The sequence below is a fragment of the Egretta garzetta genome, unplaced genomic scaffold (genome assembly GCF_000687185.1).
Source record: "Egretta garzetta isolate BGI_Z169 unplaced genomic scaffold, ASM68718v1 scaffold204, whole genome shotgun sequence".
Taxonomy (NCBI): Eukaryota; Metazoa; Chordata; class Aves; order Pelecaniformes; family Ardeidae; genus Egretta; species Egretta garzetta.
The window spans coordinates 3279860-3306753 of record NW_009259424.1 but is presented as its reverse complement, the minus strand read 5'-3'; the positions used below and the strand labels follow the sequence as shown (position 1 = coordinate 3306753).

Below are 26894 nucleotides of genomic sequence, written 5' to 3'. Positions count from 1 at the left end.
ACCAGGAACAAGGAGGAATCCAAGGCAGGGAGGTGACTAGGGAGTGGAGATGGCTTAGAGAGGCAAAGAGGAGCTGGGGTGAATTCCCATCATATTTGCTCATGGGTATGAACCCCAGTGCTATCGGTGGATGGTTTCAGTTACCTCTCAGACGGTGTGTATAAAAACATAGCAATTCCTGGCATGTACCACAGTTTGCTTGAAAAACACACTATTAAATATTTTGTGCAATAATTTGGGAGTAGAGACTTCTTTTAAAGCACAAGAGCTGACGTAGCTGACTTGCCCAAAGACCAACTGAATAAAAATTTCCATTGTTTAGTTCTTTGGCTGTTGTAAGTAAGCGCTTGTTTGTCCAGTTGTTGCCCGGTAGCTCAAGTTCATTTGCCTCAGTGAGCCTTCTGGGCGCACAGCAACTGCAGAAATGGGTAACAGGTAGCGGAATGCAGCTTTTTCCACCGATTTTGCTCAACCTCCGAGAGAAGTACTTGCTGTTAAGAGGAAACTTCAGTTCAAAAAAGATGTGGGGTCTGAACAACGGGATTGAGCTTCAAAATATGAGATTAGGGTAAATCTTATCATTGAAAGTACTTTAAGACAGAGCTATCTCTGAAACCAATTACCAAGGGCTTTTAATTGGTGGGGGCATATTTTTAAGGACCTCTTCTTTAATCTTTTATGATAATCAGGCTCTCACATTTACAATTCAGCAGTGTTCTCCATACAAATAACTAGTTAAAATTCTTAATTAGATTATCGTGACTATAGGAAAAAGTTGTTCTAAAAGTAAAATTACAGACTGTTATGACTAATGTTGTACAAATTAGCATAAAGTAGCTCAGACCAAATTATCCCTGAGAGTTTGCAATTAGGAGCACCTGCTATTAGTGCACTTGCTAAACTTTTATCAATTAATCATTACTTCCTCAAATAACAAGAACCAAACTGGATGTTGTGAATATTAAGAATGATTAATTGCTAGTGGTAAATTGCTGACTAGCTCCATTATTACCTCTGCTTTAAAGATTTTCAGAAATGTGTCTATTGGTTTTATGAATGCATAAATTACGCTAATGTACTCAGTATCAGTTGGTTTGGTTCTGTCCCACTTAGCTGGTAGCATCTGTTCTCAAACTTACCGAGGTCTTGGAGATTTTCACAGCATGAACTACATAACAGAAGATTATTTTTACCTTGATTTTTTTTTTTTTCCTCTTTTCTCTTTTCCAAAATGGACCCTGAACTCCTAAATCCTAATGCTGGGAGACTAAATCAATGGCTTTATTAATTATTTCAAGTACTGGATATAGGATAACTCCCACCACCTGCAAACACTGACCTTTGACATTTGAAAACTTTTTAGTGTCGTTAACATCACTGCCTAAACTTACCTCTTTATCCCAGCTTTATGGAACAGAGTTGTCCTGCTTCTTTTTCAATACCTATATTAATATGTGAGGGAGTATTATGCCACTGGTGTGTAACTGAAGTGGATGTTTTAGGCTTCCATTTCTCAAGAAGCTTCTGTTTCCATGGGTCTTAGACATTCTGAAAAGGTCAGTGAAGTAGAATACTAATTAATGGTTCAGTAAATGGTGTTATTTGAAGCCTTTTTCTGTACACTAACCAGGGGTTGGAGTAGATTTTAAATCTTGCCAATTCAGGAGTGCTTTTAGTCCTGTGTAATCAGAGGCATTGCAGCTTTAATATAAATTGGAAAAATCTAAATTGGAGAACACGTCATTACAGCTGTTGAGTGAAACAACAGCAGGTCACTAGAATGCATGATACTATGTTACCAGATTCATAAGAAATATAGGAAAATCTGGAAATTATCAAGAGATACATGAAATGCTATGAAATGGCTAGAATTGTTTATCTTGGCTGGTCTGAGATGAAGTCACTACATGGATGGAACAACTCTGAAGTGCAGTTTGTGAAAACTGCCAGAAATTAAGATTTCACAAAGCTGGAAAAAAAAAAGGTTGTAAATCAGCTAGCAGGGGAAGAAAAAAAAAAAAAGCTAGATATTTTTGACATGCCTCAGAGATGTAAAAAGAGAAGGTATGGCTGAAAGACTCTCCTCGTTGCCAGACCATCAGAGCTATAAGGAAGAACCACTTTCTGAGAACCATTTAGCTTCCTAGAGAAAAATGTACTTGTAAGTTAAGTCTATACTTTTTATTATATTGCTGATCAACAGCGAGTGCTAGTGAATATTGCTTAGATTACTTAGTCCCTCATAGTGAAATGGAGACCACAGAGGAGCAGCAGAAAACACCTAGCACCATTTAAATCTAACGTAGCACCTGATGTGTTCTCAAAGCTTTACAAACATAATAAATGAGATAACAGCCTTTGCCCTAAATGTTGCGATCGAGATCCTTGATACGGTGCCATGGAAATTCCTACTGAGAGCTCTTGGTGAGACAAGTTTAGTGCCTCTTTATGGAGCGCCCCTTCATTTGGAGCACTGGGCTTCCAAGCAGAAGCCCAGCTGGAGGCTGCTACTGCAGCCAAGGAAGGCAGGCAGGGGGGGTTACCTCTGCAGGGCCCTTCTAGGTAGTAAAAGCAGTAGATTCTGGACTGCTTCTCTCTATGGTTTTTTCAGACCTTAACCTGGGTTGAAGAGGAAATTAAGAGCAATGAGGTATTTCTGTGCAGCTGTTATCAAAGCAACAATTGAAGTCAGCCATAAGCAGCTGTGTCATCCAAAGCCTCTTCTCTAAAGCAGTTCTGTCTGAATGTCTACGTATCTTCAGGATCCATTCTGAGAGGACCTGGAAGAGCAGGTCTGCTGTAGTGAACTCTCCTTTGCGATTAATCTCTATACTCTACACAGTGACTATTTGAAGGCAAACATGATGTTTACATGAGGTACTTATCATGTTTCGATAATATATATGCAGAAGTTTCAATTATTTCATAATACAGTTATATAAATTAATCTAAGCTCTTCAGTAAAATATTTTAATTTATACTTGAGGCATGTGAACCATGGAGGTGCCCACCGGAGCCCTGCGGGGGAAGCCTGGCCATCATCAGAGCAGAGGTAGCCATGTAATGCACAAACATAGTGAGGGGCTCACTAGCAACACCCTCAGGAAATGCAATGAGAACAAAACATTGCCATCATGAAATGCGAAATCCATCAGAGATTCCCCTTGATTATTTCTTCTGTGGTTGATAAACTGGCCAAAACTATCATTTCAGCAAACAGCAATGAAAATTACAGAGCACCTAATGATGATCATGCTTAAAAGCGCGAAGGTTTTTGCTGTTTTCTCTTGCTGATATTTCCTTATCTCCCAGCTTAAAGGCCAGGTACTTTTGACAGATTAATATTTTCTCCTTCTACACCTTATCAAACGTAAGACAAACTGAATTTGTGTTTTTAAATGAGCCATTCCTACAAGGTGGTTGTGTCTCTGCCCTCTGCTTTTCAGTAGCCTCAGGGTCTGTAAACTTGTTTTCTGCATTTCTCTCCCTGTATTGACCTCACTCTTTCACTGCACAGCTTCAGCAAATGAAGCTGGTTTATGTATGATACAGCACTGAAGCCTAAGAAGAATCTCCTTGGTTACTTTGATATACCCTGGATCCCACTCATATTTGCACAATGCTGCAAGTAATAAATAGCTTTGGTCATGACGGGTGGCTGTCACCATAACTCTTACTCACCTGAAGCTGCTACAACACCATGATGAAAGAAATGGGTGCTACCAGCTCTGCTCAAAAGAAGAAAAAAAATCTGATATCCTTGGGAGAGATGCTGAATGTAGCAGCACTGATCTTAAAGAAGCAGCGGTGACTGACGTGCGTGGAGTATATAACCCCATAAGGATATATAGGTCACCAGGGAGCTGACATTTCAAACACTTCTGCTAGGCATTCCCTTTGGCAGTTTTGTTGGCCTAGTTGGGAGCAAATAATGAGGAAAAATAAAGTGATTCAAGTGTCCGCTGTGTGGCACTTTTCTCTCTCTGCTTCTCTATATTTACACAAATCATCAAATATTTAGTCATTTTAGATGCTTGTTCAGTCCCTTCCCTTCTAAATATAAGGCAGGAAGTGTCACAAGGGTAGATATTTCTCATAAGAGTTTCAGCGTTTCCCCATTTGGACTTGGTTGAAAGTTCTTCTACAAAAGCTATTCTTGTAATACTGCCACGAGACGCTTCGCCAAATTCAGAGAGAAAACAAATAGGTATCTTAAATATTTCCCTAACAATTGTAAAGCACGTTCACTTTGCTTTAGCTTTTCAGACCAAAGAATGCAGCTGCTCTCACTTTGCTAAGCTAATTCCCCACATTCTGACTACTCCAGGCTTCTCTTTTTAAACTGTGCTGCCATGTGGCTGCATTTGAGTTATGCTCGTAGCTCATTTGGAATGAACAAATTGTAGTTGAGAGCTGGCCCCAAAATGCAGTGCTAGTATGAGAGCTATGCTTTGCTTTTTTATTTTTGTGTGTGTGTATGATTCATATGCAGGGGAAAAATCAATATAAATTTTGGTGGGCACGTACCCAAAAATCAACTTTATGTGCCAATGCTATTCTTGTTCAATTCTGGTTCTACTGATCTTGCAGCAAGTGGTGATGAGGAGTTCTCATATTTGTATTTTCCCAGCAGACGAAGGGCTCGCCTCTCAATGCTACACCAGCACCTCCATTTCAAGTCACGATAGGAATGTAATCAGAATCAGACAGAGTTATGGTCCTCAGCTAGCTCGCCGGACATTCAGGTTAGAGCTAGTTGGCTTACACTAGAACAGCCCCATCTGTATGCTAGACTGCTCCAACCCAATCTGCTCTGAGATGGATTGATCCAAACCATCAAGGGCTGAGAGCAAACTCTTCTGCTTGGTCAGAGAGCATCTGAGTATGAAGGAAAAATTGTACTTCAATGGTTTGTTGAAAACGTTCCTGATAGCTTGCAAACAATCGTGTATATGTCACCGTTCATATATCTATTAAGGTTTTGTGAATCTAACCTTTGGAATTCTTTCAAAAATTACAGTGGTATTTGGGTCAGATTTAGATTTATACAAACAAGACCGTCTGATTTTTGTTGTTCTGTACCAAATAACTGTTAGCCCATTTTGACCAAATTTAATGGAATGATGGCAGTCAGAGATCATCAAGTTTTTACACATTTCACCAACCAGAAGAAAATGTGTCACCTCACTTGTTAGATACCAGGGAAAGTCACAGAAAAGTAGGAACAGCTACAACCAAAGTTTGCATATACCTTCCCAGATATTGAACTCAATCAGTTGCAATGCACCAATCTTAAAGAAATCAGTCTGTTACCCTGCTCGTGTCCCCTGGAGCTGAATAAACTGGCTTCACAATACCCCCCTTTCTGATCTTTTCCCTGTGATAATTTAATTGTCGGAAAGTTGTTCTTTACAGAACGGCTCTTGGAGACAGTCAGTTGCTTGGTATCGCTACGTCTAAATCGGTGCAAATTTGAGGGTGTCTTTGAAATACTGTTGTAGTCGCTTAGAACACATTTCAAAGATTTCCATGGCGCTGCAGAGACTGAAGTACATGACCCACTAAGTAAATGTAGCCCATGCTAATTGTCTGTGGACCTCAGTTTTAGCAATCTATTCCATTTCCTGTTCTGAGGGATCAGTGTAGTCAATAAAAGGCTGGTTTCTTTGAATGTAGGAAATCACTGAAATCCAAAATTGGATGTCATTATAATAGACATCTTAGGAACCCCACAGAACAAGTGATATTAGGTTATGTGCACAGGCCTTGTTAGAGGTGACAGACTCTATTCCCTTCCTGAAAAAGTTGTTTTACTTGCACACATGTGGTGCTAAGTAATTGCCTTATATCATTAATCCATTTTTCAGTACAAACTGGTCTCATTAAAATTGGCTAGCGAGAGTTAATATGGCAAACTCTTCTAGAAGAAATATGTTGCTGCGTGCAAACAGGCAGTCTTAGATCTGCCTTTGCTGGCTGGCAAGGCAGAAATTGCAAGTTCTCTGTTCCAGCAATAACAACTACGTTGCATACCATGCAACAATATGTCATCACTCCTTCCTTACAGCAACAGGGTAAGGCTTGCTGAAAATACCTGGGAAATGGTTAAATTTCACAAGGACAAACTATTCCACTGTACCCCTGCAAGTCATAAACAGCAAGAATGCTGTAATTTCTCAGGTGAGAGAGTTAAACTGTGGTGTCAGCATGATTTATAGATCTTGATTTGTTTAGGCAAAGGGCAGTGTGTCTTTGTGTCATGTATAGGTTGTGCATATCTGCAGAGACAATTGGGATTTGACTTTGCCCTGTATTCCTGAGTAACTCCGTGCTCAGTACTGTTTGCCTTTAGCAAACATTCTTCACTGTTTTGCATTAAGTATTTTCCGTGATTGATAGTTTTCTTGTTCAAGGATTGATAAATGTGAATCTGCTTTTCATCTTGGCCTAAAGGGACCCTTGATGGAGTGGAGCTTTTAGTTTCTATGAGCTTTGAAAAGAGACTGAAAGACTTTATGTTAAGTCACCGGGGAATGCGAGTTATAACGTGTGGCTTGGTCTATTGCTCATTATGTAGCATAATCAGCTAAGTGACCGGTTCTGACGGGAATAAAAATGCTATCAGTTTTCTCAGAGAACATCAGTGTATGAATATCCTTTGGCAGGCTTCTAGCCAAACTCCAATCTGTGAAACAAACTACGCTGTCTTTATGAGCAGAGAGCAAAAACATGGGAGGCTTGTAGAGAGGCAGTGGAAAAAAGAGCAGTGCAGAGAGGGCATCTGTGTGCAGATGGGAGCAATGATTTGCCAGGTCTTCAGCGGTAGAGGTTTTTGAGGTCTTCACTAAGAACAGTGGTTTGAACTGTAGAAAAGCACATCTGCAAGGTTGGATATGTGTGAGATCTAGGAGTCAAACCAACAGGGTCTGTCCCAGCAGTCTGTTACTGAGAAGGGAGCAACAAGGGAGCCATACCGATACACAGTGATTCCAGCATCAGCCTACAACTCACCCGGGCAGTAATTCTAGTTGTTGCCTCCTCCATGGAAGGTGACTCCAAGCCTGACTGCTGCTTTCACCCTCTAGCTGTGCTCTGCTGCATTCATCCAGGTGGCTCCTGAGCTCCAGGCCCCCATTGCCTGCCTGGGTGTTGGGCTGCTGTGTGAGGCAGGCGTCCTGGGAGCAGGTTGGTGGTACCTGGCTGCTTCCCTTGCCAGCCCCTGGCTGCCCCTGGTCGTGACGGCCAGCCCAGCCGTGCTGCAGACAGTCAGCCACTTCCAGAGGCAGCTGGGGAAAATAACCAAGGAAAAATATGAGACGGACTTGTTTGAAGGTAAGGGCAAGGAAGATAACTAAGGTCTCGGCAGTCCCTTGCCCACAAGGAAAATTTGAGGTATGTGAGTAAGTTTGGGGATTGTGAGCTTTTTATTTGTTGTGATATAGGGTACAAAAGAGAATAAACTGTTTCTCAAAGCTCAGTGCTGTGTATCTAGGGTATAGTTTTATGGAGTTTTGTGATTCAAAAAAAAAACCCAACCCAAAATCACAAAACCACCAGGAAAAAACTAAGTCTTAACATAGTTAAAAAACCAAACAAACAAACAAAATGAAAAGGGGTTCATATCTGTGCCCTAAAACTGAAATATGCAGGCCTTGGAACATCTGAATATAGTTTGGAAACACTGCTCAACATAAGAGGAAACAATCAAATAAATAGATATTGAGGCTTAATATATAAGATGCTTATTTAAACCAAAACATCCAGGAAATTTTTAGCAATGAAAGTGTTAAGTAAAAGTGAAGAGAGAGCATTTAAAGGAGAAAAAAAAATCCCTTATGAAGTTACCAGGATAAAAATCAAAACCTTCCGATGATCATAAGCTTTTTGCATCATAAAAATGCAAATGAGGAGTATTTATTGCTAAGCCAATTTAAAGACTCAGCTGAAGCTTAAGTACACATACACTAACAAAAGGAAGTTAGCCATGTCACCAATGGAGAACAACTATAATTCTTCAAGCTTAAGGTGGCAGCTTTGCCTAATACCTGTAACCTCTTCCTTCTGCTCTGATGGATTCTGTGTTCCCTGCTGGCCTAAGAAATCTCATGTCTCTTATTGGGAATCAGGAGGGGGAAAAAAAAGCAACCAGAGAGGTAAAAAAATTGATTACACGTACGAAACAAACAGTGAGTAATGTAGCTGCTGGTGACAGTAGCAAAGTCAGAATATAATGAAAGGCTTAGTTTCAATATCATGCAAATGATATAAAACACATAAACAGCAGGACCTGAAACAAAAGCACCTTGAAAGGGAGGGAGGCAGGGGTGGAGAGAGAGGGCAGGTGTCTGATATGTACCATGCTAGCTTAAATGGAAACGTTCCCCAAATTAATTCTATTTCCCTTGTTTGGCTTGTTCATTTGTTTGTTTGTTTTTATTTTTCCTTTTGCCCTCATCCTTATTTTCTGCCTTAACTTTATGTTTGGAAAGGCACGGTAGCCCTCAGCAGCCACATGGACTGCAGTTATTCCTGTAGTACTGTGATTGCTTTCTTGACAGAGAAAAGCAGCCTTAATGCAGGAGATGCTCTGGGCCAAAGGAACCCTGGTGGTTGTGTGTGGGAACAGTGAATCACAGCAGCTGAGCCTGAAAACTAACATACATGTGTTTCTTGTTTCCCAGATGAAGGGATGCCTTTTGAGGTACTATTTGAATGGCAGTGATTAGAGAGCATTTTCAGGTGTGGTGGTTTGACCCTGGCCGGATGCCGGGTGCCACCCAGCTGCTCTATTGCTCCCCTCTTCAGCGGGACTGGCAGGGAGACAATGAGATGGAAAAGAAAGAAAACTCATGGGTCAAGATAAAGGCAGTTTAATAAATAAAGCAAAGGCCACATGCAGTAGCAAAAGAAAACAAGATTTTATTCTCTACTTCCCATTAGTAGGCAATGTCCAGCCACTTTCCAGGAAGCAGGGCGTCAGTATGCATAGCTGATGCTCCGGAAGACAAAAAACATCATAAAAGACAAATGCCCCCCTCCTCTTCCTTTTCCCTTAGCTTTTATATCTGAGCTGACATTGTATGGTATGGAATATCCCTTTGCTCTGTTTGGGTCAGGTGTCTTGGCAATGTCACCTCCCAAGATCTTCCCTCCTTCCAGCCCACTGGTGGGGGAAAATATTGGAGACACAGCCCTGATGCTGTTCGAGCACTGCTCAGCAGCAGCCAAAACATTGGTGTTACCAATACCTTTCTACGTACCAACAGAAAGCGCAGCCCAAGGCAGCTTGACCCAATACATCAGGCTAAATGCAAGTACTCCAGTTTCCTCTATACAATGGTGGATATGAATTTGTAGTGAGCGTCTTTGCATCCATTAGATAGCAAATTTGTTTGCTGTGGAAGGAAACAGCATCTTTTGAACCTTTTAATGTTGTCAAATACGTGTTACAAGGTAAATAAAAGTTGAAGAAAAAAGTACTGATAGAGGTTATAGAAGAAACTATCTACAATAGGCATCTCAAAAGATGTTTTTGTTTTGTATAGCAGTGGCATTTGAATTTCTTAAAAAGCAATTTCTTTAAAATATCAGGTCTTAAAAACTTCTGGTATGAATTTTAAAGATGCGTCAAAATTTTGAAGTTTCACAGTGGATTTTCTTTTGGGGGATGGGTTATTTATGTATTGATGTGAAACTAAGTGATGAGCTGTTTTTTCATTGCAAGGAGCAAACATTGTGATGAAGGAAAGGAAAACCACATTTGCATTAGAACTAAGCAGTAGCTGCTGTTATTAACTCTTTAAATCCCATGCAAACAAAATAAAATATTTCAACTATTATATCTTAATGCAACACTAGTAGGGAAGCATGTTATATTTGCTATTATTGGCAAGCTGTGAAATAACACTTATAGATCATATTACACTACTTTAAGCAAAATATTTCCAAGAGAAACGTCTTAAAAATAATGTCATTCCAATGTGTTTCTTTTTCCTCTATAGCAATTTTTGCTATGTTTTTATGTTGCTGTGGGAAAGCAGACTTTGCTAAAACCAGCATTGCTAAGGACAAGCTTTCAGGCAGGTACTCACATACATGCAGGATATAATTGATTATTATCAGAAATAAGTCTGATATCACAGAAATCGCATCAGCTGCGTAAGATGAAACTGGGAGGTGCCACCCAGCCCTTAAGCCTGTGAACAGAATCAAAAAAAGTAACATGTGTGTGAAATGCTGCCGGTCAGACTCTGTGTAGGTTTATGGCAAGGAAGGCCAGGTTTTTGCATGTTTTGAGATATCTTTTGTTCCTGTGCAGGTAACGTGGGGCTGGACACACTGTGATGTCTTTGCACATCTCAGAACCTGAACCTGGTATTTCCTCTCCCTACCCTGACAAGGTGCTGGATTTATCCCCCCACAAAGTGATAGCTCCGTTTTCTGGTTTCTGTTTTGGATTTTTTATTGTTGTTGTTGCACTACCAACAGTTCAAGACTGACAAAAACTTCCATATAGGTCCACCACTTCTTGGCCATTCCTGACTTGAACCAGTGCTGTTCCAGAGATTTCCACCAACCTGTACCTTCCCATGCCCAGTCTGTGTCTCAAGACTCAAACAGGATGAATGTGGGTTGCCTTAGTGTGCTACCATCCCAACTTTTTCTGGAGACAGAAATTTTACTATATATAACAGAAAGGTGGGATGGAAGTCCTCTTTCAGGACTTCTTTGCTTCTTTTTTTCTCACTGTAGCCTTTACCACTTTCCAGTGAAAAGAAGTTAAAAGGACCAAAATGAATCTCTTGAAACCTTTAATCAAAGTATTGGGATGAAAACAGGGAGCTTTAAACCCCAGAAGTCTTATCTGCAGGAGGCAGCTAATATCATCAATTCTTTAAAAAAAATATTCATATCAAACTGTTGAAGTGAATTTTCTTTGGGAAAGGAATTAAAGCAAAGTAATAGCTTAGGGCCAAATGCACTCCTTTACATTCCTTGATTTTACAGAGAGGCAGGGCAGGTGCAAAGCAGCTGAATGATTACAGAAGATAAGAGCAGCAGTGGTTCAGGTCCGTGGCCCGGCGTTTCATCTCAAGATCCAGCAAAAGCCTCTTCTCGCTCCCTCACCTTTGATCTTTTAACAGGAACTAGGGAGCAGGACTAGGGTAAGGATGCCAAGCAGCCCATTTCTCTTGCAGCCTTTAATTGCACAAGCAGCAGATCCTCTTCCCTCCAAACTCTGCCGGGCTGTTTCAGTCCTGTGCCTTTGGAAGGGAGATGAGGAGGGATGGGGGCTGCTGCGGGAGGCCAGGCAGAGCCCTCTGGGCAGTGAAATGGAGAGATACCAAGTCCTGCCAGATGTGTGGAGTAAAATGGGCTGTGTGTGTGCAAGATGAGGATGTAGGCTAAAGTTACCATAACGATCTTTCTCGAGATCATCAGCAGCAGACAGAACAGCTCATGGTAATGTGATATTTAATCAAATACCCCAATACTTTTGGTTCAGTGCAGTCTGTATTTGGGTGGGGAACGCCATGCTGAACTAGTTACCCTAAGTTTGTGTTTCACACCCTGCAGCTTAGGCAGGCTGGCAAATAGCTCAGCAACACCACCTGAAATATCCTGGCATATATCTGACAGCTCATTGAGAGAATATCCTGTAAAACTGATGACCTGACTCCATTACTCAAGAATAAAATTGAGTTGGTGTAGCGAGGTAAACATTGGTAAGGGTGTTTGGATGCTGTTACAGGAAATGAAATCCTCTGCATATATGGCAGTATTTATTTTACATTTTGTGTGCTTCAAAAGGAAATGAGCTCATATTTATCTTCTCTCTATAGCAAGAGGAATAGAGCTCCAGAGAAAAGTATAGCAGCAGTCTCCAAAGGTTTTCATCTTAAAAAGCTGTATCCCTGAATCCCTGTTCCCTTGCCTTACACTTGTGCTTCTGGATAGGATGGAGAAGGCAAAAGCCCTTTGAGATGCCCTTTCTGCTTGCAGGCTTACTTGCTGCAGTATTTTTTGGGGGGAAAAGTAGGGGAAGCAAGAGCGTTCTTGCTGAGCAAGGAGCAAGAGCTCACTCCTCTCCTTGGTTTTTAGCAGTGGAGACTCACCCTGGATCCTGGTGCTGTATTCCAGGCACCAGCTTCAGGAGGGCAGGCTGGGAAGGGAGCTCTGCTCTGGGGGATGAGCACAAACAGTATTTTGGCCCCTTGTGCCATGCTGCAAGTTGGCCTTCTCACAGAGATTTACTACCCTGGTGGCACTGATGTTGCCTTGGTCAAGTTCTGTGCCCCACACTTCTAGCATGGATTGCCCCAGCACTGAGATTTCTTCTTGTCTTTAGGTAATTTTCAGCAACCAGCTCATTTGCCACACTCCAACAAGAACAAAACACAACTAAAAAAACTAGACTTCATAAATTGTTTCTGCACTTAGCTGTCATAACTTACTCCTCTGACTCTCCTTGGATGTTTGGCCAATAGAACTTTCCTGGCTGCATCTTCAATGTCATCAGAAATAAAAGTCACTCAGGGACATAGACATCAGGTAAACTCATGATAATTCTGGACATCTTTGGATACATTAATGAAATTGATGTTACTTCTCACTAATCAAGCAAAATAAGACAATAATACAGAAACAGGAGGAAAAAAACAACTTTTGTAATTTATTTTCTTCATTTCCACCTTAGGATCATCTTTCTGCATTAGAAATTAATATAATCTTTAAATACCTGTCTTGATCTGGTCCCACTTAAGTCAATAGCAATTCATAAGATGAAATGGAATATAGACTTGCTCTATTTCTTATCTTGAACTCATTCATATACTGCACTTTATTCCTCATACACATGACCATAGTGCCCAGGACCTGAAATCTTTTCCCCAAGAAAACACAGTTATCCTGTAGAGCAAGCTGTGCTCGAGAGAAGTCTGCAAGTTTGGACTTTGAAAGGGAAAGCAAACAGGGGAATGGAAAATGTTTATTCAGATAATTGGGTAATACATATTTGTCAGATATGTTAGAGTTGAGTGACTTATTTTTCTCCTTCCTCTAAAACTCAAAAATGTGATAGCAGAGAAATTATCCCGTTTCTTTATTCCCTACCTCAATGGTTGTTTGGGCTCCACAATTTACAAAATACTTTCTCACAGAAAGCACTTATCTAACATATGGCCATCATGGCTGTGGTGACTGAATGCTTCGTAAACATAAATTGACTTTATAGCTATGACAATAGCAGCACCCCGAGCTGAGGAAGTTTTCAACCCTGCTAAATAGGTGGGGAAGAGGGAGGAAATGAAGTGCCTCGCTTATTTTTCTCAGCTACCCGTTGCGGAGAAGCCAGTCTTTCCTTCCCGTGTCTATAAAGGGGCTGTGATTTTTTCCTAAATGCCAGGAGGATCTTTCCTTTCTTCTCTGTATGGTGGGGGAAGCTATTGGGGATGTGGAACGCAAAGCCACCAGCTCATCACCATCCCTTTAAAAAGTGAATATTGAGCCTGGGGATGGTACGGGCAAATGGGGCTGTAAAATATCTGGCCTCTGAGGCTCAGATTGAAACTGGGAACATTCCAGTTTAACCAGGTTTAGTGTTATAAGCAAGTAGTGAACAGGAGCTAAGGCAAAAGCGATGCAGCTCATGTTCTTTCTTCGCTCCCAGCAGTACCTGCTGGCCAGTATTTTTCTTCTAACATTTTTTAGTCTCCCTATTCTGTTAAAAAAATAAACCTCAGTTAGACTCTACATCAGAAACCTTACCTGAAGATTTAGCAACCACCATCACAAGCATGAGAACGTGAGGCATTCTTGTCCTGGCCACGTGGAAGTGCAGAGAACCCAGGTGCATGTCCCAGTCACTCTTAGCCAAAATGCTGATGTAGGTGTTGCGCCCAAGGACACATCTGCAGAAATGAAATGGCACAAGTGGGATGTGCTCTGCGTGATATTGCAATTGTTACTGAGCTCCTTTTATCTTCCAAAGCAAAGAACAGCCTTCACGTTACCATTTTAAACAATCCACCACGAGTGGTGGATCACCAGCTAGAGTTTTTCCCCGTGGCCAGTGGACTGAGAGTGCTGGACTATACAGCTGGTGTTTTTGTTAAGTCTTCTCTGTATAAAAATGTTGAGTACTCGGCACCAAATAGCTGTAATTAAGCACTTTTATATTTTTTCCTGAAAGCTCTAAAGTATATTAATAATGTATCCAAAATGTATTATAAGTGGGTTATACACTCATTTCTGTTATGCTAACAACAAATACTTGATTTCTTTTAGGCCTTTCTCTTTTCTTTTTTCTTCATATCAGTTCCTAAGCATAATGAAACTCTGTTTTCCAACCTGTCTGTAACCATGGCTTTAATTTTTCGTCTCCTTTGCTAATGAAAAGAAAAATCAAATCAATTTTATCAAGCTACTGCTAAAGTACAGAGAGTGTTTACTGTAATTAGGACATTGCATTACAGAAGTGATCTAAAGAATCCTGTTAAATGTCATCGCTCTTAGGAAAGAAACTGCAGAAGTTGAAATGGAATTTTGAAAAGGAGAGTTGAGTAATTTACCTCGCTGTTCAATCATGCTCACTGATGTACTCATGAGCTGTGTTTTAATTTAACAAGTTGGGTTTTCTTTCTGCACTAAAAGATTAGGAGAAATCTGTGCTATAAACCAGGTAATTCTACACTTGCCTGCTCTTTAGCAACCGTTACAGCACCCTCTGTTCCCGCCGGCAGTTGGCACAATGCAGGTAATGACGAGGTGCATGATGACAATACCTTCGTTGTCTCGTTTCCTACTGATTTCATGTGTCAGATTCTTCAAACCGCTACAGAGTAAACCCAGTGCTCATTAGAGTCTAACTCTCAATCCTTTTCAAGTTTATTTTTAAGGAATATAAATTTCCTTCAGAATAAGTCCAGTCCTTCTATCTTATCTACGTGGATGTAGCCTGTATCATTAATTCATTCGTACTAGGTGCCCATCCTCTTGGATGTAAGAACTGCCACTGTTGATTGGATTGCAAGATTGGAGCCTAAATAAGAACCCCTGTATCCTGCAGAGAGGAAATACCGTATGATGAAGATCTGCTCAAATATAGCACCAGTTGGGAATTAATCTTGCAATCAAGTTGAATATAGAATTAGCTCCCAACCCCTTTTCTTATATCTGACATGCATTACACTAACCTACATTTCGAAGAGCCAGGCAACTCCTTCAGGAAAGCATAGTCATTGTTCAATTGCTATGAGTTGGCAACTACACAATGGTAAAGGCTTGGCCCGGGCCCCTTCTTTCCTTGCTTCGGAACTGGTGAGAGCAAACCTGGCCTGCACTCAAGACAGAAACGATTACATAGTTCATGGAATCATTCAGATAAATTTTATTCTGCTTACTCGTTCACCATGCCTGCTCTAATCTAGGCTTACTTGAATTCCTCACACCTTGGCTGTACGTGTGAAACCCCTCATTCTGCAGAGAGGAATTTGACCTTCTGTTCCTGCTTTCCTCCAGGAGTAAGATTATATTCTCTTGTTAGCACAACTATGTAGCCACATAAGAGTCCCTGAGCAATGTACAATGTGGAGGTGGTGATTTTGTTTAAAGGATTTTATTTTTTCATCCCTTATAGAAACATTTCCTTAGATGCCGAACTGTCTGTATTTTATAACATAAAAATCAAATGCAGGTTGAGTTGTGAAGGAACTTATCCCTATAGACACAGAGTATAATACTGAATATATCAACTATATCTCTCCCCAATATGTGCAGAATTTGGAAAGAAAAGGATCAAGCAGTTCTTTAAAGTTCAGATCCTGATATCGATAAATTTTTATCTGCCTCCATCTGCCCTCCCCCACCTGCTATCTAATGATCTCTAAATATCTTTAGACAGAGAAATGCATTGTAGTATTTTGGACTGACCTGGTTTGAGGATAAAGTACACTCTGCAGAAGAAACGGGAAAAGAAAGTGAAAAGAACACAAAGGCAAACATTCAGGGGTGATCAAACATGCGGTATTTGTAGACAGACAGGATGTCAGGGTGAAACAGATTATGAAAGCATTAAGATCTGGCAATTGAAAGGAAAGGAAAGAGTACTTTTGATAGTTAAACATTGAAACTTTATTGAAAAGGGGTTGGGGTCGTAATGAAAACAACATCTGGCTGCGAATGCTAAAACTTGATTGCAAGAGGGAAAACTGAATGATGTTATCTCACACTGACTGACATAAAAAAAACTTGAAAAAATGGACATTAAAAAGGAAAGTTAGACAGATGTAGCAAAGCAACAGCTGCTGGAGATGGACAAGCTTTCCCGAGGGACACATTGCCAAGGAAAAATAAGAGCCTTATTCTGATTGCCTGCTGCTACAAATCAGCATTAGCTCCACTGAAGTCAAGCTAGTTGTGCCAGTGCAAAACTGGCATAAGATCAGAATCGGGTATTGAAAGCAAAGCAAGGTGATAGAATATGGCAAATTTCTATCAAGAATCTAATTAGTTTGGCATTATTGTCACATGTAGCTGAGTTTGTAACCAGGTTTATTTTTTGTGATTGATGAACATACTCAAATAGTGGCAGCATGGTCAAATATTCCACCAGGTGAAACACCCAGAGGACTATTCTAGACATACAAAGCAGAGAAAAGGGTAGGCACAGGTTCCTCCTGTTGTACAGTATCTTGGTGAGAGAAATTGGTGCTTACCTATTCTCAGGGATATTGGGGGTCAGATGGGGGCGGAAGGAAGATGACTTGAGCCTGCTGTCCTCCTCATCTTGCTGAAGGCTCCTCGGCAATGGTTTCCACTGATTGCCTGGCTTTGAGACATACCCAGATCCCCAGCTCTGGAGCGCTCTCCAAGCCCTGCAGCCCCACGTGCTCGTGCCTCCAGACTGGAAGCACATGGGCTCATGGCAGAGCCATCGGTTGGGTTCTGGGTGTGCTGCTCAGACTAGAAAACATGCGTACCAGCATCCCGCTGCTCTCAGCAGTGATAGACCTGACACTAGTGTCTGCTGTGCTGAGCTTCCCCCAGTGCGAGGAACTCCTCGTGGGTAAGAGTTTCATACCCAGCTGAGTTAAAATAAATAAACAAGTAAATAAAGCCTGCAAACAAGACAAAGTGCTTTCCAGCCAGCCTTCCATATTACATTTTTCTAAACAGTTCTTTTGTTTTATAGGCAGTTTTTATTTTTCGCTCTAAACTGTGACCATGTGTTAAGGGAGAGCAGTTTCTTAACATCTTAACATGCTCTGAAGAGTATGGGTGGGGGCTGCTCCATTCTAGTGAATAATCCCTTACCCTCCACATCACGGACAAACACTAGCTGCGAGGCAAAGAACTGGAAGTGAGTGTGAGCAGACTTATAAAGCCTTTGAAAGCGGGCTATGACAGAATTAGGAAGGGTATAGTTTTGGAAAATCAAAAAGAATTTCCAAAATAATCTTTTAAGAGGTTGTGGTAACAAAAATGCTTTAAGGCAGTGTTTTGGGTTTGTGTGACACAAAAAAAAAATGCACCCTGATGCAATTCAGAGAAAGAGCGTGGGAATGGAAATGGTTGGGAGAAGGTTGATATTTAGAGGAGAATTTGCATCGTCTGCCTTATACGGCTATCTTGCGTTGGTAAAACTGAAATCAAGAACACACACACATGCGCCAGTTCAGAGCAATTTATTGTGTCTCCTCTCCTGGAGGAGCACAACACTCCTCGCTGGAAAAGCACAAGGACCGTGGAGAGGCCAGCCTTCCCGCCAGGGAACAGAAAGCAAGCTGCCCCAAGCACCGGCAGTACCCTCTTAGTGCTGCCCCACAGGCACGGGGTAGCAGCACAGAATGTAATCCCATGCCATTTTATCTGCTCTTAGAGAAAACACAAGATTAAATAAGTCTCACCGCTGCTCACTGTTGGCTAACAGAAGACAGGATGGATGCTCTGCCTCCCTTTCTCATCAGGCAGTTAACTGCACGCTTCCTTTGCCAAGTATATATACTTTGTGCTTCAGCAAATTTCTTTAAGCTGACAGGAATAGAAGTAATGTGTCTCATCAATCGGGCTTTCATCCTGTTTCATCAAACTTAAGCTTTTTTCCCCTTGGCTTTCTGATTTGTTTCTGAATTTTCTGTCTCTTCCTCTTAGACCTCCTCCAAAGAGCATGTTGGACAGTGGTTTTCTTCTATGGAAACTAGATTTATGGGATTTATTAGCATAAGGGGATCTGCTTTACAGTGACCGTTAGCCCTTGGGTATCAACATATGCTTTCTATGCTAAGGAAAAAGAAAATCTGTTCACTTCTTGTGTTGTGTGCTACTGTTCGAAGTGTGCTATACAAGGTCAAGGGGGTCACCAAACTGAAACCTATCATATAGTAGCGCTTTCTTGCTTCACAGAAAGGATAATTTCCAAACAGATTATTGGCCCTGGCAAGAAATTGCACAAGTGTGCACAAACCCTTAGTAAAAGATTCTTTTCAGGAAACTAGTATCATCCAAGTAGTGCTGAGGTTTTAGGTGGTAAGGCAATGGCACAGAATTCATCTCCTCCCAATTTGGATCTATTTATGCTAATTGATTTTAAATCTGTTCTGTGATATCAGGTGGCGGCAGTCGTATCTGCAGGTTTGGCACTTGTGTTGGATGTTTAATGCTGTCTGTAAGTCTGCCCTTTCTGTTTCTCTGAACTGGGGGAGTCTCATCTTCCGGCTTATCACCTTCACAAAAATGTGCCATAATTGGCATTTTTCTAGGGTGGGGTTCACAGGTGGGAATCTGTCTGCTGGTCATCTCAGAATATACCAACTTGGCCAAGCGTAGGTAGCCCAGTGTGCTCTCTCACTGCCTGAGCTGTTGCCGAAGCAAACACCAATCTGGAAATCATAGGTGGGCTTCCTCTCCACAGCCCCGATGCCAGGCTGGCACAACTGGCTGGCATCCAGCTGCCCCAAGTGCAGCCAGAACTGCCTGTTTCCATAGATCTACCTTTGCATGGTCTTACATCTGCTCCGTGATGGAAATAGGCCATTTTGACAGTGGATATTATTCATGCAATGATATTTCAAGTCTCCAAATTCTTTCCGACGTTGCAGGTTGCCTAATCATTTTCTTGGCATTTACAGAAAACTCCTTTTCTCTGTAACCATATATCAAAGGTACCCGTTTCTGAATTCGAATTCATGGCTCACTTGGCCTTCATAGGGATCTAAAGAAATAGTGGCTGCTCTTGAAGCATAATTTCAGTATTTAGCTGCAATTCCAGTTTATTATAGTTGGTGTCAGTCATAAATTCTCTCAGAATTCCATCCCTAAATGGGAAGCTCATCAAATTACTGATTTCCACTTGCCACGTTTAGTGTTTGCATCTAAAATAGTTTAGAACCTTGTAAATAGGTCCTAAGCAAAAATTCAGCTTCCTTTCATCAGGCTTGAAACACAGAGACGAGTCTTGCAAGACCTGTAATACATTGTCACCCATGTTTGGAAGCAGTTTATCACTTCTTACTTGCCTGCTGTGTCTCGTACTTGAGGTCTCATCCCTTTCAGAAAGTCAGAATTTTCTGTCTGCCTGCAATCATAGGGACTTTTTTTTTTATATGAGGTTAGTGATGGATATCGTGTCAGATTGCATTTGATATTGCAGATTGCAAGGTTGTCATTGGGGAATTTACCTGCGCAATGATCTAATTATTATTTAAAAATTTATTTCTTGAAACTTATTGTGGCAAAGGTTACCCCTTTTATTTCTGAGCAATGTCTAAAATAATGGATCCTTGAGCTGGACTGGAGTGTCTTGCTTATATTTAAACATTAGTTGATGGTAATTTTATGCATCATGTAAATCTTTACATAATGAAGTGCTTTGGCATTCATCTCATGCAGTTGTGTTTGCTTTTTGATGACAAACTAAACTGTCATCGGTGTGTGTAGCATTCCAAGTGCCCTCTACCATTCCAGCCTGATTTGCTTCGAACTTGTGTGGCTGTATTTTAAATCAGGAATATAATTTCAAAGCATCTACTGGAAATACCAACTTCTGAATACTTAACCCTTCCCAGCTAGAATACCTGTGAGTTGAGTGAGGTTTTGATGTAGATAAGTGCTACTTTCCTGTTGTCCCTCAAAGGACTTGCTCCCTGTTTTCAGTTTTTCACCCTCAGTTTGCAAGTCCCCGCTCTTCTTTCCTTCTCATGTGCAGTGATCTGTGACAATAGAAGTAATGTTCAACCTTGTTTTGTCTTGTTAACAGCATGTGGTTAGAATATTGTACTGCCATTTCAGTAATATTTTTATACTTGTCCCCTACTGTCTTGGCTGATCGCCAGCATGGTGATTTATGCTTTGTTTGCCTCCAGATGTGATTATTGCTTTTCTTTCCTGGATGGGCTATCTGAATGATATTCACAGATTAAAATGATGGAGCTCTCAAATCAGGGACTTGCTTAAACTAATTTTCTGTGAAAAGGAGCATAAAAGTTCCTAAAGGAACAGAAGACACCTGGACAAAATTTTAATTTCAATAAAAATTTTGAAGCTAAATTATCTTGGCTTTAAATGATGACATAAGCTAGTAGAGATTCAAAATATGTAACCTCATCTTCTTAAATGCAGCCCTCGGCTGTGTTTTCTAGTCAAGGGAAACTTTCTATGACACTTAATATGTTTAGTAAAAACTCAGCCCTCTTATGGCGAGAAGACAGCTTGAACAGAACATTTTTATAAGACTTGGATTTCTTTCTTCTTTCGCTTTAAAAATTACTTTAATGCCCACTTTAAGATCTGTTGAGCTTCAACGAAGTTAGAATTCTGTGTTCCCAATCAGTCCTGCATTCAGAGCACATGTAACCTTATAATACCTTCTGTTTCAAGTAAGGCTCCCTTTTCCCCCCACCTTCCCTGAGTATCTACGGACAATAGTTGACCAAAACAAGTTAAGATTCAGGCATGTTGGAAGTGAACACAGAACTAATCCTGCTTTAGTGACCAAAGCAAAGAATTTTGAATAAAAAAATGCTATTAGTTTTTATTCTTCCCTCAAGCTCTCCCCCAATATGCACACTCCTGAGTTTCTTGGTGTAAAATGTGTATTGCCTCTGACTTCAGTTTGAATGATATACTAGCATAGTTTTCCATAAGATGTAACAAGAAAATGCATTATTAATTTGGAATACATATGAACATCTTTAGAGGAAATTACTTGAATTCAGACATCTGGAAAATGAAAGCATTATGTATCGACCTAGTGTAATTTGCTATGATGCTAGTAATTTCCTATTCATTTGCCTTGGTACCAGTGAAGAGAGTATTGTATTTAAAAGCAGAACTGCTTGTACTACATTATTTAAAACAGCACTCCAAACCCAGAAATGGCTAAGGAGAACCACGGCAGCTCTATCTAATCAAGCAGGACACATTCCAGGTCTGTTGCCTTTAAGTGTATGGGGTTGATGTGTATTCATCCGCGAAGGCATCTGCACATCCGCAGCAACAGGAGGCAGCTCACATGTGCACGCTGATACCAGTGGGGCAAAAATGCCCCACCAGCTACAAGAAATCGGTGCTTTTTATGGAGTAACTGTACCAGCTAGCTTCTGAAAGTCCCTGACCCAAAGCAAAAAGGACGTTTTAAAATTAAATAAATAACTGAACTAAACCACAAAATAGCAACGCACACACCTAGCTCGCAATTGTTTTTATTAACAGCAGAACCGTGCACCACTTGTTCTTTAGAATCTGTTTGCGCTGCCTTCGATTCCTCGCTGGGAGCTGCTTGGACCTGGCCTCCATGTCAGCGGTTGTATTGCACAGAAACGCGAATCAAGCCTGGCAGCCTTCCGATGCGTGCGCCGAGTCAACAGCACAGTCGTTGCAGGTACTTATCAAAAACCCCTCCGCGTTTTCTACCAGTGAAGATGGAACAATTTTTGCCCCTTTGCTTGTTTTTATCGGTCTGTGGAAAATTCCTTTAAAAGCGATGTTTATTTGTCAGCTGGAAAAAATAACCTTGTCAGGTGTTGTCCTTAATTACAGATTTTGAGGTTTATGAAGTTTACATTTTATTTTTCACTTCAGGACTTAATGTCTTAAAAAGCATAAAGTAAATATTAGATCTAGCATTGCATTTTTATGTTTTCTTTCTTTGGCAGTTACCTTATAAAATTCCTCTACTTGTAAGGAATCAGATCTAGCAATAGTCCTTCCAGAAAGCAGAAGTTTGGACAGGTAGACATTTACCGAATCCCCAAATACCGTTAAATACGAAGCTATCCTAATCTCTTTATGGGAGGATATTAAACTGACACTGTCAGTTTAATTTCATCAAAGGAATAAATGTCCTGTTGCCCCGGGGACTCCAGCAAAAGGTATTTTGAGTTGTGGTCATTATGCCAGGCATAATAGTCTCTTTTCTTCTGAATCAGTTACAGTCTTAAAATAGGAAAGGCAGCAGCATACAGGAAATAATATATCAAAAACCCTATACACTTTAATTTGGGTTCTCTGTAATGAACAAAAGCCCTGAGACAAGATAAAACTATGGTAAAATTCCAGCTCTGGAAATCAAGAGGTCTATGCTTCTGTATCTAATATGGCTAATCTGGCAGAGCTTTCATTAGACGCGCAGGTTTGGTTCTGCACTCCTTAAAGTCCAAAGCGGTCCTGAGTGACTGATGCTGGTGTCACAGTGTAAGACTGACTGACAGTGCAGCAACTGAATCGATTCGGATACTGAAACACTTCAGTCACAGACAGGTGCAGGTTTTGGAATTGCGCATCTTCCCTGTTCTGTGGAAGAGGTGGCGCAGCCCAGGAGAGAAATCAACGGGTTAGCTTAATCCTTCCAGCCGTGCCACATGTCCTTCTTTAGCTATGACCGCCCTCTTCCTCACAGGCATCCCTGGAGATTGAACAGACCATCCCAAGAGCTGTTGCAGGGCTGGGGGTCCCCTGGCTTCTCTCCCTGTGGGGCTCCCGGCACTGTCAGGCAGAGAACACCCGATTCTGCCACCTCCTTGCACCAGCGCCTGAGAACTGGCTCAGCGTTGCTGGCGCTCACAGTCTGCTCCTCTCAAAGGTTCCCCCCCACCACTGACTTCTACATTCTTCCAACTAAATCACTCCCATATGCTGTAGGGTTAACCTGCAGGTTATTCTCTTTAGAACAGGTCTGCAGTGAATTTCTCAAATGCGTACTCATTCATTAGATGCTAGGTATTAACCCTGGAATTACTGTGTTTAGATTCTCACCTACAGCCTGTTACTCTGATACCTACTAATAACCATCAACAGTCAATTTTTATCCCTTGAATTACATTTAAAACAAACCAAAAAAGCTAACTACATTGCTGCTAATGGCATTTGCCATAAAGCTTCAGCTGTATGCTTACTGCAAAAAAAAAAAACAACAAAAAAAAAAATCAACTGCACCAACCACCACCCCCACATACCCGTTGAAACAACAACAGAAAATGCTGTGGCTTTATATAATGCAAAGATTTCTCAATTGGATTTGATCCAATTTATTTCCAGTAAGTTTCACAGTCAGGAGAGAAAAAAAAAGTTGCTCTGTTTAAAGCATAATAATAATAAAAAAATAAATTAATGGATTCATTTGCATTTTTCCATCAGTTATCTATGATTCATACTTACATCTTGGAATTCAGTACATAGATGAGTCATATGGAGAAACAGCCTCTGCATAAGAAATTACCCTGTCACTGTAGAGTAACATTGCTTTCCCAAACTGAAACAAAGGTGGGCCGCTACTAATCACGGGTAAATCTCTGCAGAGCTGGAGCACTTGTTTAGAGAACCCACCCCTCCCTGCGTGTGCAGAACCAGAGCCCGATTCGGAGCAGGTGGGGTACAGGGTTCCTCATTCCCATTAGCTCTGGTGGTCCTGGAAGCTGCCCGGGCTCATCGCTTGGGTTTGTTTTTTCTAGGAAGAAGATACCTTGGAGGACAGCTTGAACTTTGGTGTTCTGACTGAGCCTCCTTCCAGGGCTGTTCTCTCTTTCTTGGAGCTAAGTAGGTACATCTGAAGTCAGGTAGTTGGGCGTCAGACTCCATGTCTGGTACATACAAACTGTTACGGAGCACAGGCTTAAGCAATCTTTTAAGAAGGGGCTTGCTCAGAACAGCAAAATCAGATACATGCGCCAGGACAAGGCCCGGCTGAAGTGGAAGGGCTGGCATGACAGCCAGCGGCTGCCCTACGTGTGATGAGAAGCTGAGCAGCATCTGCCTGAAGAACTGCGGTCACTGAAGCACACTGTCTGGGGAGGTGGGATTGCTGCCTCTGATATTCTAGACCTTTGGTAAAGCTGTGCCCTTCATGCATTAATGTGTCCTCTTAAAATTTCTGGAGGCTCAGAGAACAGCCATGGCCTTCTGTTCTCTTCTGCATGAGATCATCATTCAAGACTTCCTAGCTTATCCAGGATACTCTGAATATTCCTCAATGATGGAAAAGAGAGAGAAAAACCATCACACCGACAGCATCTGCTGACTGCCAAATGCGTTGTTAATTCCCTAGCCTTTTAAATAAATGCTACTCATATGCATTGCAAAGCCTGCAAGGGGAGGAACTAACCAAACCGAGATTTGAGGCTCTGTACTCAAGAGGCTGGATGTCATTCAGGCTGGGGTTTCTGAGTCCAAATATGAGTAAACCACAAATTTTCCCAAATCCGGGAAACGCAAGACTGCACACCTTTAATCACTGGTGTATAGTTTACCTGATCAGTGTTTTCAGAGCATTAGTAAAACTCAGAGGGAAAACAGACATGAAAACTAGAGTGTATGCATGAAATATCAGCGATTATGTTATATATGCATCTGAGAATTGTACTTTATTCAAGTCAGGATCTAATCCAGCCCCCATTAAGTCAGTGGGAATTTTGCCAATGAAAACAATAGTAACAGGATCTGGCCAAAATAATTTAATCCACCCTCTTCAGCTGCTGTGCTCACAGCAAGAATGTTGCCATTAAGAAGTTTATATGGGCATAAATATTCACTTTAATTTCCTAGAGTTTGTCTACTTGCTTAAAATTGCATTTGTGATTAAAAAAAGAGCAACACAGTGTATTATGGCTGCATTTTAATCACTATAGGTTCAGGAATAAATAGAAAAACAGCTTAAATATTTTATACAGATTATATTGCAATCTTGAATTACCAATTCATTTTGGAGTTGTTTATTTCTTTTTCTTTCTCTGTTGGTTTATTTTTCTTCTGTTGGTTCAGGTTTCCGAGCTACTATGTGAGGGTGACTGTGGTGGGTTTGATTATTTTTTTTTTTTTTCCTCCTATAATTGCATTCTGGAAAATTGTCACTACGCTTGTTGTATCACTGAATCACATCTTGCCACATGCTGTGATTCCATTCCAAGAGGAGGACAGGCTTAGAGCTGTATCGTACTAAGGCTGCGCTTAATAGGCCGCTACAAACCATCAGAGGATGCAAGACACTAGCACGGGGAAATCTCTAATAGCTGAAGAGTTTTTGAAACCAATATTGAAAGGTTTACAAAACCAGACCCTGCTTATCAGTACTGCCCCCTTGCCCATGAACTTTACCAGGAGCCACCCGAAATGGGAATTGCTCAGGTTTAGCTCCTTGGCTTAGAACTTCCTCAAGGAGGAGAAGATGCCTCATTTGGAGACCTGGCAGCCCATCCCACTGTGCCTGGCATCTCTTCTGAGCTGACCACACACCTGAGTAGTTCTGCAATTCTCTACCCTTCTTTTTCTTCCCGTCCCAGGGTGCAGCGCTGAGCCGTGAGCTGTGCAGACGCTGCAGCTGCAGTCGGCCCTTCACAGGGAAGGCAAGCGCTGATATGCTCCGATACAGGCTTCAAGATTTCTCGGGGGAAATGTAGTTCTGCTTTTGGTTGGACACGGAAGGGAAGAGCTTGGGAAATCTGCAGGGGCCAACCCGGAGCAGGTTCGGGTGAGTCTGGGGTTGTGCCAGCCGCTTTTGCTGCTACCAGGACACTGCCTCGCTTTACAGCCCATGCTGCACCCGCCTGCAGACACTCGTGCAGGGATCGGGTACGTTATGCCTCCTGAAACGGGCACTGAAAGCATTTGGGATTTGAAACAATTGTCGCTGTTTGTTTCCATGACAGCTGGGGAGCGAAAGGAGGCAGAAGCAAACCAGCGAGCAGGCACGGTGGTTGCCCTTTCAGCGTAACCAGGTTTCTGAATAGTGCCTTGCACCTACCCCGGCCCTTTCCCGTTCCAGCCAACTTCAGCGAGGAGGACAGCCGTGTCTTCCGAGCTTCCCCTGCTGCTCTTCCCTTCTTTCCTACCGATGCCCCCGCAACCTTGTAATATCACCTCATCCCTTGTTGCTGAAGTTAAAAAGCCACCGAAACTTCAGCTCTTCTCCCCTCTCCTGCCTTCCCCTCTCCTCTTTTTCTCCTTTGAGTCAAGTTGTACTTCCTCCTCTTTCTGAGTTTCTGAGAATCTTTGGAGGTTAAACTAAGGCAAAAAATACCATGCATCCATCTTAACACCCCTTTATGGCCCCACAACAATGTCTGGTAGAATAGAGTCACAGAATCATTCAGGTTGGAAAAGACCTTTAAGATCACCAAGCCCAACCGTTAACCTAACGCTGCCATCCCACCACTAAACCATGTCCCTAAGCACCTCATCTGCCCAGCTTTTAAATACCTCCAGGGATGGGGACTCCACCACTTCCCTGGGCAGCCCATTCCAGTGTTTGACAGCCCTTTCAGTGAGGAATTTTTTCCTAATGTCCAATCTAAACCTCCCCTGGTGCAACTTGAGGCCATTTCCCATCGTCCGATATATCACACGTTACCTAGGAGAAGAGACCAACACCCAACTCGCTACACCCTCCTGTCAGGCAGTTGTAGGGA

The 26894-nt window shown here is 41.6% G+C and overlaps 1 protein-coding gene across 1 annotated transcript in view; it reads left to right on the top strand.

The window, feature by feature from the left end:
* The window catches only part of CABCOCO1 (ciliary associated calcium binding coiled-coil 1), a 105199-nt gene that overhangs the window by 9787 nt on the left and 68518 nt on the right, over positions 1-26894 (top strand). Inside the window, exons 2-3 of the mRNA XM_035892552.1 lie at positions 7110-7332; positions 8682-8701. Coding sequence (XP_035748445.1) covers positions 7110-7332; positions 8682-8701 — 243 coding nt within the window. The remainder of the gene's footprint in view (positions 1-7109; positions 7333-8681; positions 8702-26894) is intronic.